Source organism: Ambystoma mexicanum, chromosome 3p (genome assembly GCF_040938575.1).
Source record: "Ambystoma mexicanum isolate Mex_15411 chromosome 3p, UKY_AmexF1_1, whole genome shotgun sequence".
Taxonomy (NCBI): domain Eukaryota; kingdom Metazoa; phylum Chordata; class Amphibia; order Caudata; family Ambystomatidae; genus Ambystoma; species Ambystoma mexicanum.
This window is the reverse complement of record NC_090925.1, coordinates 46,373,614-46,386,714: the sequence shown is the minus strand read 5'-3', so window position 1 is coordinate 46,386,714 and position 13,101 is coordinate 46,373,614. Positions and strand designations below refer to the sequence as shown.

Genomic DNA, 13,101 nt, shown 5'->3' with positions numbered 1-13,101 from the left:
CACGAGCCGGATGAATAACAATCCCTCTCTGCCTCCACCAACTGTACTGTGTTACTGTATAAAATGTCAAGCCCACATTCTGGCACAATTCTTTTGTTAAGCGCTTTGCTGCTCTTGAGCTAGCTTCGCGCTATAAGCAATAAAGTAAAAAAGAATATGGCTCCCCTGCAACAAAAGAATCAATCCAGATGCTGACTGTCTCTCTTCCAGTGACCTTTTTGCCAGTTCTTGTCAAATGTTAATTGAGTGATTTGACAGCAGTTACTGGGTACTTCTCAACCTGGCGTTCGTCGGGGTTGTTGTACTGAAACCACACATCGGAACATCCTCGATGATGTCTACAGGATTTTGAAAGATCGGGGCACTTGTTTGCTAGTTCTCCTTGACTTGTCCGCAGCATTTGATACGATTGGCACGTGGCGCGTTACAAACATTTTAATAAATAAAGAAACACATTGAGCATGTGTTTTTCCTTGACGCGGACAAGTATTTTAACCTTGATGATCTTTGATCTCTTGAACTGAACAACGGGACTCTCTCCAGTTCAAAGATTACAAAGAATTATTATAGGCACCAAGGGTTTCTATCTGTCTATTGTGAAAACTCAGTTTTGAGGAAAACTGTTCACAAGGGTTAAACTGCTAATTTCTGCGAATCCAATTGTCAAAAGTAGAGAAATTGAGTATGCGATCCATTTTCCTATCAGTATGCAATCTATTTTTCTATCCACTCTTTTCCCCGGGGCAGGCTTTGCAGGCGCCAGGGCACACGCCATCCTGTTTGAGTAAAAGGGGAAAGTGGGGCTCAGTCAGTCTTATGTGCACATTTTTATCTGTAGGCTATTGATTAGCAAATATTGATAGGCATCCTACTCTTTGTCAAGTCACTTAGGCCATGGACGTTTCAATAAGCACAGTTTAGTTCAACTTAGCAGCCTAAACTTTAACATTCTCTACATTCTCTACAATCATCAATGCTTTGCCCTTCCTCCCAATGGTGTGCTCAGCATATTTGCCCTGTATTCCAATAAATGTTAGCATTGATTTCTTAAAACCATATTTCAATTCGTAATCATCTCTATAAAATATTCTTGCTAGTTGCTAGAAAACCCAGCCCGACTTGCTTGATCTAAAAGCAAACTTGAAAGCAGCTGTGCACAAAGTATTACAACTTCTCAAAATCAATTGCATTAACAAAATAAATGTGTGTTGTGCTCAGTTCAGATCCCCCTAACTCATGGGTCTGCATTCTCTGGCTCCCCAAATGTGTTGGCCTACAAATCCCATGATCCCTCACCATTGCTTAGATTGGCTAGGTGTGATGGGAGTTGTGGGTCCAAGCATCTCGACAGCCATACTTGCAGACCCCGGTCTTCGTATTAATATGTACGCACTAATAGTTCAGTATTTTGTGTAGGCATTATGCGCCTTCTCTCAAAGCTCACCTTAGAGTATGACTATGCCAAAAGCTAGAATTGTGTGTAGACAATACACTATTTGTCCCACAGCTCACCTTAGATTAGCACTTTCAAAAATGTAAATGGAATCTTCTAATTTAAACTTGGGGAACCAGCAATGTTAGTGCTTTGCTCTGTTCAAAGGTCACTGCTCTATTTAAAAGTTTAAATGGTTCAATTAGAATAGGCTACCAATTAGAGTGGGCTCATTTCAAGCTTATGAAATCAGAATAATGCATGCTCTGACTTTAAAAGTCTTTGCAATAGAGATTAGGGGTTCTAATTTGGCTTCATGTAACATACCAACATGTAGATGAACAAGCCTTGAAACACATGTCTATAGGCGTGTTATAAATGTCATATCATATCATATCATACGGCTTCTCTCTGGAGCTGCTATCTGCTGTGATCTTCAGGGATGTCATCCTCTGCATCTCAGTTGCTCTTCTAAAGGACCTCTCTCTCCTGCCAGGGCATCATGGGTACTTTCGTCCGGTGTGCTCTGTGGCGTTTGGAGTACCCACGGGGTCAACCTTGTTAACTACTGTTTTAACTTGCGTATGGAGCATTGGGAGACTTGCCCATGAAGTATGATGTGTTTAACTGGAGGGGTTTGTCCCAGTCAATTCAGTCCAAGGGAATGCAGAATCCAGGAACCAAGCCCGGTCCAACGTGCAGTGCTGTCTCCACTCTAGGACAGACTTTTATATAAAGGCATTCATTTTCAGACTCCTATTTATCTGTCAGACACCTTGAAGATCTCCTAGGAACTGTGTTGTCGGAAATCATTCCAATTTGAAGTTCCAAGGTATAAACCGTCTGCTTCCATGACAAATTCGTTTTCTGGTACTGCTGCTTACTGTCTGGATGCCCGGAAATTGCATACGATTTCTGAATATTGGACTTAGTCTGAAATTCACTCAAATCTTGTTTCTGGAACCTTGTTTTTAGTCTTAGTCATTTTTTATTACAGCTGCGACTGCCCATGTTGTTGTTGTATATTCCATGTCGACTGAAGTTTTATTCTTTGAAACATTGTTCAGCACTCTCTTGCATGTGTGTCTAGTTTGCGTTTTACACCAATTTGCAAATAAATTAATAAATACATGTATTCTTTTTTTCCAGAGTGTCTACTCAAAACGCGATTCGCCAAATGGAGCACATGACCAGGTATCATTCAGTGGCTCTTGAAAACAATGTTTCCTCTGCAAAGCTCAGCAGCCTCCTGTCGACCCTTTGCCATTCTTACACAGCCAATGCCTCCTTCTCACTTACCTGCGCAACTAACATGTGTGTGATGATGCGTGACTTCCACGGAATCCACCTGCTTGTAGTAGCTGCTTAGGAAAGGTGGATTCCATCGAAATCCTTTGGTTTTATGCCAGCTGGAAAATGGCATGCTGCCGTTAAACCATGGGCAGCTATCATTCCCTCCCACACACTGGCATCCTTTTTTCGTGCAGTAATTAATGTGCATTAATTATCGCCTTAATTCTTGCGTTAATTCTGCTTCTGCAATAGGATTAACAAGTCACATGTAAGGCAATAACTCTGCACATGTGCAGAAACTAAGCTTATATTCATATATGGAACTAGCTGTACTGTGTGTATTCAAACACTGAATATCCAAGATGTCGGGGGTATTTAGTACAACCTGTTTATGCTAACATTTTACCCATCAAATAGCAGCACAAGACGCAGAGCATTTATTTATGACTAGTGTACATGCCGGGGCCCACCGGCCAAAGTGCAGGTTTACATTGACACAGTAGGACCACTATATATCCTAAGCCAACAGCTCCCTCTAGTGGTGTCAACAGGAGAAGCTATGCAAAGTGGCACTGTCTCTATATAGACTAAGGCAACAGCTCCCTCTGGTGGTGTCAACAGGAGAAGATATGCAAAGTGGCACTGTCTCTATATATCCTAAGCCAACCGCTCCCTCTAGTGGTGTCAACAGGAGATGCTATGCAAAGTGGCACTGTCTCTATATAGACTAAGGCAACAGCTCCCTCTGGTGGTGTCAACAGGAGAAGATATGCAAAGTGGCACTGTCTCTATATATCCTAAGCCAACCACTCCCTCTAGTGGTGTCAGCAGGAGAAGCTATGCAAAGTGGCACTGTCTCTATATAGACTAAGGCAACAGCTCCCTCTGCTGGTGTCAACAGGCAAAGCTATGCGAATTGGCATTGTCTCTTTATAGACTAAGGCCACAGCTCCATCTAGCAGTGGCAACCGGTGAAGCAACTGCATCGGCAAAAACTTCCAGGGACACACATACATTTGGCCTTTTATTGTATTGTTGGATTAGATTACTTTCCGATTAACAATTTACATTTTTTAAGATCTTTCTTTCTTCTGTTAAAGTTTACCTATACCGAATGTGGAAGCAAGTATTTAAGAAGGGCTCCTCCGATTTTTTTTTATAGTTTTCATAGTTGTATTTCCTTTGGTAGAGACATTTCTGCCATGGGGCTGGGGGCTCCCGAAAAGGGGTGAAAAATTAGCACCATCTGATGGCCACCTTCTCCTGCCAAATGCATTGTAAGGCAGAGAAGGGTATGAGAATGTACAGTAGTGGTTCCTGCCCGCCTGCAGCCAAGATCACTGCGTGCACCTGCTGAGCTGGGCCAGAGATGGCCATCCCAGCCTTCTGGAGGAATCCTAATCGGCCGAGCATGATACATGAACAGGAAACAGATCAAAGTGGAATGTCTGCTGCGCCATGGATGTGCCCAAACTATGCCAGTGCCTCTGAGTCTGTTCTCGGGTTTCCTTGATCCGTCTGTCCACCTCATATCTGCTTTTGGAGTAGAGTGTGACCACTTTCCCCTCATACTTCTGCGCGAGCATGAACCGGAGGTCCCTAGAATGCTAGGGCCTAGTTCCTACCCCTTTGCGCCAGGTGTTGCTACTCACAAATGTTTTCTATTCATACTCATTCCTTGTTGGATTGCCTTGGATACACCTGGGTCTGTGGCTCAGTGGACTAATGGCCCCAGAACAGTGCCCTTGCTTGACCTCATGATCACATGTTTGAATCCCAGGATGCCAACTCAGCCTTGCATCCTTCCGAGGTTGAAACCATTAGTACGTTTCAGTTGGATAACAACGAAAATCTGTTATCTGGCAAAAGCACTAGATACCCCTCTGGGGTGGGCATGCGTTCTACAAATGCACCTTTTATGTTATTATGACTTTGCCGGTATTCAGGTATATAATCATTGGAAATCCACCAAATTCCAAGTGAATGGTCAGCACTGGTGTATCCCATTCATGGAGTCAATAGGACTCCGTTGGGAATTATGAGCATTTCATAAGGCATGACCATAGCTCCCGCATTAAATCTTCCTTGTATAGGAGCAAGTGGACTCATTCTCCTTAGTCAACTCCCCCTCACCCTCACCCTATTGGAGTAACAGATGAGGAGCTGTAATTGGGAACCCATGTACAAGTTTATGCGACAAGTCCATACCACGTCGACTGTCTGAAAAACGATATGCACTCAGGGAGCCATTCAGAAGATACCCTCACATTGAAACAGTGGAGGAAACTTACCAAGAAGGACAACCCACACCCCCAACCGCCATAAAGCTCATTCATTGTTTTAACAGTGTTGCAAATATGTTTTTCTATCTGCAAGGAATGTGCCCTACAGGGCAGCGATAACATACCGGCACCTGGTGTGCATGTTATCTCACACTGGCCAAAGCATGACCTGGCCCATCCCCAGGCGACCATGCGTTATAACCCATATAACTGACAAAACCTTACGATCCCTGAATTCCATAGCACCAGGTGCCCTTTGACCACCAACCCCAAAGTAACAAGTCCTGAAATGTTTAAAGAGGACAGACAGTGCGTGACTTTGAGCGGCACTCATATGATTTGTATTGTAAGGTGCTGGGAGGGATACGTTATAGTTCAAAATGAGGGTGGAGATCTTGGAGTCGGCTGGCGTGGAGGGGAGTGAGGGAAATGTGTGTGTGAAGGATAGAGTGCCCCAGAACCTCCTTTGAGGCAGTCCTACAGCCTGCCAGGTGCACAGTATAATGATAAAGTAGCATTGTGTTAGGAGTGTAGTTAATTTGTTCTTTGACCTTCGTCATTGAGAAGATTACCTTTGCAGCATGTGTTACTTTTTACTTGGCATCAATAGTCAAGCAAATGTTATGAGTGTTATAACATGGCTAGACTGGCTTACATTGGTGGCTCCAGTCAGGCAATATATTCAATTTTTACCAGCCTATCTTTGTATAGCTATTCTGTATATGCTTTCTGTGGTCTTGCAAGTTTTACTCGTTTGGAGTACTTTTATATTAATCTTGCCATATATTGGTGCAGCATGTATGTACATGTAGGGGCACAGCAGCATGAACATGTTTTACATACTGCCATATGCTGTGGTTAAAGGCATCATGAAAATGTGCTGGAAAATTGTGCTGTGCACCATTGATGATTTGCATACATTTTTTTTTTCCATGTGGTGCCATACACATGTGATTGCAAACTTTGTGGCTGATGCCCTATTGTTCACATACATTGTTGTAAAATACACTATCTTAAAACCATTATTTAAAAAACATTATTTAGAAAAACCCTGTTTGGTTTGGGCTCCCTCGCTGCTCCCCTATGCTCATGCATATTGGCCAAATAAATGTACGCTCCAACTGTTTAAAGGTTCACAAGGCATCACTGTATTGCAAAATCTTTAGGAGCAAAGTGGGTGCTTGCCTACCCTTCACAGTTTTAGAATTGGTATTGTGGGCTGTTTGTCAAACCTGTTTTGTTGTTTTTGGGTTAGGCATTTGCCTTCAGGTCATGCAGCCTGTGTGTGTTAGTAGAGGTGGCAGGCATCTTCTTTGTGTCTGACTAAACACTGGCAATGTACTTTTGAAACATTCATCTATGGCTGATTGTGGGGGAGGAGAGGGCGTGCAGGCGTTGAGGATGGTGGATACTCATTCTTTATTGGTGCTAGACCTTTTTTTCTTTAAAAAAAGTTATCATGGTGGAGGGATGGGGTTTGCATGGCATGTGTGGGCACAGGGCACATGTGTTTTGAAATTGTAAAGATGTAGCTTGGAGGAGGGGGCATCTACCAATGTGTTGGCTGTCTGCCATGTGTGTATTGTGGCTGAGTGGAGGGATGGCATTTTGGGTATGGTTTTGTACTTTGCCCAGATGGTGAAAGGGAAACGGCAGGGGGCAGGCAGCTAGCATTACTGCATTTTTAACTCGATTGTGCTAGGCAGGTTTGGTAATACTTTTTTAATTGAAATTACACACACACACAAGCACACAAATACTGTAATGCTTAAAGCATACACCATGCATCACAATATTATTCATTTCATTGGGATGACAATAGGACCCAGAATGCAAAATCAAAACCATGACAGGACTTCTGACACAGAATAGAACACACACACAAACACACACACGCACGTGTTACATGCAATGCTGTTATGTTTATTAAGGTAGAAGAGTACTGCTTCATCCATTAGCCTGTTGGTGAGGGAAGGGCTGGGAGCAGGGAACCTTTGCATATAACACTGTTTCATTTATGTGGTTCTTGCGGAGTTGGCATCACCAACCTCTATGTTTTTCTTGTGTATTCATTTTGGCTGAGCCTTCAATGCCACCCGGAACGAGTTGGTCGATGCAGCTGTGGATAACACCAGGAAATCCTGGGAACTGATGACTTTTGCTCCCCCATAGAATCGGAAAAGGAATGGTCCGGAATCTACTGTACCTGATCATACATGGGAGAAGCATGTTGCCTAATCGTACAGTCAGGCCAATTGTGTAAATGAACAGGAGACCCCTCTGAATAGCGATGGTGAAGTGAATCCCTAGAGATCCAACCAGTTAGAGTCTCCAATCATGGAGTTTTCCATCAAGGATATAACCAATGCTCTTAGTAAACAAAAGTGCACCCGCTGTCCTGGGCCGGACAGAACATCGGCGGATTGGTTTTGTGCAGAGATTGTTTTGTGGGAGCCAGTCCTGAAGAGCTTATTAGATCTGAGCCCATCCCGCAATCTTAGAAATGTACCTTAATTCATCCTATAAACAAGTAGAGTGCACAGGACATTATGGCCTCGTGCAGGCCAATTCCGTTGCCAGATTCCCTCTTTAAAATATATGGGCATGCCCTTCTTACTAAATTAGAGTAATGGGTAATGAATAATCAAATTCTGTCTTTCATTCAATGGGGTTTTGATTGTGAGTTTGAACGTGCGAACAGGCGTTGAACCTATATAACTAGTGGCTAGTTCACTGTCTCTGAAGCACAAACCGCTATATTTGGCCTTTATGGTCCTAAGCACAGCCTTCAACAAGGTCAATCGGCAGCAGCTGTGGTTTGTGCTCAGGTCATTAAATAGTCTCGGGAGGATAGCTCAGGGGCAACATGCTCACCTTGGAAGCAAGATGGCACACGGAGCAACACAGGTTCGATCCCCAGGTCCACGCTTAGAAACCTCTGGGTAAGTGCGTTATAAATAACCTATCATATCATATCATAATCCACCTGAAATACTAAATGTACTTATTAGCCTACACCAAGATATTAGAGCATGTGTGAGGAATGGGGGCAAAGGCCATTGTACTGAATATCTTGCAGTTAATACAGGTGTTCGTCAGGGGCTGCATTTGGGCCCCCATTTTGTTTTCCCTATATATGAATGGGCTAAATGAAATTATAACACAGATATGATGTGATATTGCCTTTATAACGTGCCTGTACGCAGGTATTTTAGGCACCACAAGACAAGGGAGGGAAGACAAGATTAACAATCTTACTAGGCCTTGTGACATTCAGATTGTCCACCAACGAGAGGTGCAGGGGGAAGGGAGTAGGGGACGTGCAAGGGAGAGGGTAGGGGGAAGTGCGGTCAGGGCCAGTAAGGCTCTGGGTAAGTGCAAGTCGGCAGGGGGGCAATGGAGGTTACAGATTGCAGACCCTAAGATTGGTACGGATGTACCTAAAATAGGGAACACTGTCTTCCTCATAGAGACCTATGCCGATGATACAGTAGTAAGAGCCCGAACTTCTAGAGCTTTACAACTTCTAGCAAATACCGTATTTATTAATAATGTTGAGCTACAAGTCAATGCGGGGAAATCTGAAATTATGGTATGCCAAGCAGATAACAGGGAATACAGGTTCCAACAATGTGTAGCCATAAAAATATAATGCCCTCAGTTTATGAATACGACTACTTAGGTATTTGCTTCTCATCAAAGTTATCTGGGGATTGCCACATCACTAAACAAGTAACCAAGCACTAGGTGCGGTTGCTCGATTCATGGTTTCAAAGCCCAACACCTGATCCCGAGTCTGAAAGTGTACAATAGAAAGCTTACTGCAGTCGCCAAATATGGCGCTGAAGTCTATCACACCAACAAGTTTTAGAACATGATTTGATTAAAACATTGCTTGGATTACCATGTTCTGCTCCAAAATATGGAGCTGGGCCTTACCTTTTTCCCTGATGACTTGATTTTCCAGCATATTTTTCATTGGCTTTGCGTATGGACCAATCAAAAGGCAGAGCTAACTCAATAAATTATACCGGCTATAATAGACAATAGGGTTGCCGTGTGTATTCCGTGGTTGCACCACGTACACTTACAGTTTGATAAAATACATGCGCAGGCTAATTTTTTTGCCCCAAGTAATAATGTTTGATTACATCCAGGAAATACGCAAATTGGTGGAATTTGCGGAATCCTTCAATTGGAGTCATGTAACTATTACATCTGTATCGATGCAACAGCATTTGTTATGGGCAAATAATCCATCCAAAAGAAATGTCATAACTAGAGCCAGATTCACATGCCATCCCCTGAAATCTGTGGTAGCAGCATGGTCAGGCATGCTCTCTCAAAAATATTGCCCACTGTGCCAAGTGCCAGAAGAGGACATAAAACACTTTAGGCCCGATTCATGGAAATATTTGCCTGGAAAATCAGGGATTTACGTGCCAATCTGCGTGCAATTCCCTGTCTGGCAATTCATGGAACCGAATGTGCAGGACTTGCGAGGATTTCACGCACGTCCGGCACACGTCTGCGAGTGGACGAGCGCCTTTTGCGAGACACCACACAGAACGTGAGCAGAGGCCTGCGTAGGGGGCAGAGTAGGGGTGGAACTCAGAAAATGTAGGAAGAACAAGGAGAAAAGTGGGCACTACGAGGGACGGGCCGCAGGCAGTCCATAGCTCGCCCACAAATACACACGACAAAGCGTATTTATGGAAGTGATAATGCAACCTCTCGCCTGTGAACTTCCCACGTAAACCCCTCCACCACCTGAAGGCGGGCTTTAGTACACTTTCACACAGCTGGGTTTGCATGTTGGAATTTAGGGGTGCGTGTATCCAGCCGAGGGGAAACCAAATTGGACTTACTGGTACACGTATGCAGTGTAGTGGGGTGCAGTAACGATTTGAGTGGGTGTGTGTCGGGGGATTTGTGATGTCATCTTTGATGTTGTGGGGGTTAGTCTTAGCAGTGCACGGTAGTGGCGCCAGTTATGTTTGCTTAGCTTACCATAACTGGCGAATTTCAGGGGTTTTTCGATTTTACTTGGAACCATAACGTCCCGTTAACAAAGTTTTTTTACTGAATATATATATATATATATATATATATATATATATATATATATATATATTTTTTTTTTTTTTTTTTTGTTCCCACTACCAGCACTTGACACCTGATGTCTGCACTTACCCTTGCACTTGCCACCTGCTGGTCATACTTTTACTTATTGTTCTTTTATCCCATGTACTGCATTTTCCCCTTAGCCTCCGCACTTTCCCCTTTCCCCATCCCCATGCGCTTGCGCAATCTGAATGACACCTGGCCTAGTAGGATTATTTTCTGTCTTTCCTCTGTTACCCCTCCCTTGCCTCGCTGCGCCTTGAAACCCTTGTGCATAGGTGCATTATAAATGCCATATCATATCATGTCCTAACACTATCCATTCTTTTTGGGAGGCACTAGCCCACTCCTGGTTCCACTCTCGTACTTGTAGTCTTCCATTTATAATGGGGATATCCATGTCTACAATTCCCAGAATGCAAAGTTAAAAGCAGAACTGGACTACTTCCCCAAATGGAATTGATAATGTTGGCATGTGTGGTGGAAGTCATATACAGTGCTGTTAGTTTATTAAGATATTTTGTGCCTTGGGGATACTAAAGCTGTGATTGTTAAATTACATTTATTAAGCTAGAAGCAGGAGAGCTGGTTCCAACCATGTTTAATTAAATAAATGTAGCATGTTGGCGAGGGTAGGGCTAGGAGGAGGCGGGCTTTGCATGTGTTGTTATTCCTTTAATTTATATGGGTGTAGGGGAGCTGGCAACTACAGTCACTCGGATTTAAGTACAGCCCAGTAATGCATTGCGTCCATACCTATAGCTGTAACATGAAAAAAAACAACTCCAAATTCCAAAACTATTGGCTTTACCAATGCTTGTTTTTTCTGCAGTCAGCCTCAATTACTTCATTCTTGTCACCTTATGGGAGGAGATCCTTGTTTTCTCCCCAGGGAGCGCCACACAGTATTTAGGCAGAGTCACACATGTTCTCAGCTGTCCGCTACATGTTCATTTTTTTGCACTCTTGTGATGGCTAATGCAATGGAGCCCGGAAGTCGTTTTATGGCAGTGGTCCGGTCCATAAAACCACCACAACATACTATAATGTGACTGACGCACATTCCCAAATCTAGGTTTTGAGTATTAGTTGTGGTGCAAGTACTATCGTTATTCTGAACGTGTGATGTTTCCTCTCTTGCAGGATGAGGCAGCTGGAGTACCAGATGGAGGATTTTCGAATGGCGAATCTATTATGCAGCAGGAGTAAGTAACATCAGTCGATGCTGAGTGAGCTAGACTTACCGTAGATGTTGGCGGCCCTCTTGGAGTCAGACTTACCGTAGATGTTGGCGGCCCTCTTGGAGCTAGACTTACCGTAGATGTTGGCGGCCCTCTTGGAGTCAGACTTACCGTAGATGTTGGCGGCCCTCTTGGAGTCAGACTTACTGTAGATGTTGGTGGCCCTGTTGGAGCTAGACTTACAGTAGATGTTGGCGGCCCTCTTGGAGTCAGACTTACTGTAGATGTTGGTGGCCCTCTTGGAGCTAGACTTACCGTAGATGTTGGCGGCCCTCTTGGAGTCAGACTTACCGTATATGTTGGCTGCCCTCTTGGAGCTAGATTGACCATAGATGTTGGCAGCCCTCTTGGAGTCAGACTTACCGTAGATGCTGGCAACCCTCTTGGAGCTAGACTTAAAGTAGATGTTGGCGGCCCTCTTGGAACCAGACTTACAGTAGATATTGGCAGCCCTCCTGAAGCTAGACTTACAGTAGATGTTGGCGGTCCTTTTGGAGCCTGACTTACAGTAGACGTTGGCGGCCCTCTTGGAGCCAGACTTACCATAGATGTTGGCGGCCCTCTTGGAGCTAGACTTACAGTAGATGTTGGTGGCCCTCTTGGAGCTAGACTTACAGTAGATGTTGGCAGTCCTCTTGGAGCCAGACTTACCATAGATGTTGACAGCCCTCTTGGAGTCAGACTTAACATAGATGTTGGTGGCCCTCTAGGAGCTAACTTACAGTAGAAGTTGGCAGCCCTCTTGGGGCCAGACTTACAGTAGATGTTGGCAGTCCTCTTGGAGCCAGATTTACCGTAGATGTTGGCAGTCCTCTTGGAGCTAGACTTACAGTAGATGTTGGTGGCCCTCTTGGAGCTAAACTTACAGTAGATGTTGGCAGCCCTTTTGGGGCCAGACTTACAGTAGATGTTGGCAGTCCTCTTGGAGCCAGACTTACTATAGATGTTGGTGGTCCTCTTGGAGCTAGACTTACAGTAGATGTTGGCAGCCCTCTTGGAGCTCAACTTACCAGAGATGTTGGCAACCCTCTTGGAGTCAGACTTACCGTAGATGTTGGCGGCCCTCTTGGAGCTAGACTTACAGTAGATGTTGGTGGCCCTCTTGGAGCTAGACTTACCATAGATGTTGGAAACCCTCTTGGAGTCAGACTTACCGTATATGTTGGCGGCCCTCTTGGAGCTAGATTGACCATAGATGTTGGCAGCCCTCTTGGAGTCAGACTTACTGTAGATGCTGGCAACCCTCTTGGAGCTAGACTTAAAGTAGATGTTGGCGGCCCTCTTGGAACCAGACTTACAGTAGATGTTGGCGGCCCTTTTGGAGCCTGACTTACAGTAGACCTTGGAGGCCCTCTTGGAGCCAGACTTACCATAGATGTTGCCGGCCCTCTTGGAGCTAGACTTACAGTAGATGTTGGCAGTCCTCTTGGAGCCAGACTTACCATAGATGTTGGCAGCCCTCTTGGAGTCAGACTTAACATAGATGTTGGTGGCCCTCTAGGAGCTAACTTACAGTAGAAGTTGGCAGCCCTCTTGGGGCCAGACTTACAGTAGATGTTGGCAGTCCTCTTGGAGCCAGATTTACCGTAGATGTTGGCAGTCCTCTTGGAGCTAGACTTACAGTAGATGTCAGTGGCCCTCTTGGAGCTAGACTTACAGTAGATGTTGGCAGCCCTTTTGGGGCCAGACTTACAGTAGATGTTGGCAGTCCTCTTGGAGCCAGACTTAC

General features: G+C 44.4%; 1 protein-coding gene across 2 annotated transcripts in view; it reads left to right on the top strand.

The window, feature by feature from the left end:
• Positions 1–13,101, top strand: part of LOC138580117 (arginine-glutamic acid dipeptide repeats protein-like) — a 259,197-nt gene that overhangs the window by 223,359 nt on the left and 22,737 nt on the right. For both annotated transcript variants that reach the window (XM_069650395.1, XM_069650394.1), the window contains 2 exons: positions 2,582–2,626; positions 11,275–11,336. In XM_069650395.1, coding sequence (XP_069506496.1) covers positions 2,582–2,626; positions 11,275–11,336 — 107 coding nt within the window. The remainder of the gene's footprint in view (positions 1–2,581; positions 2,627–11,274; positions 11,337–13,101) is intronic.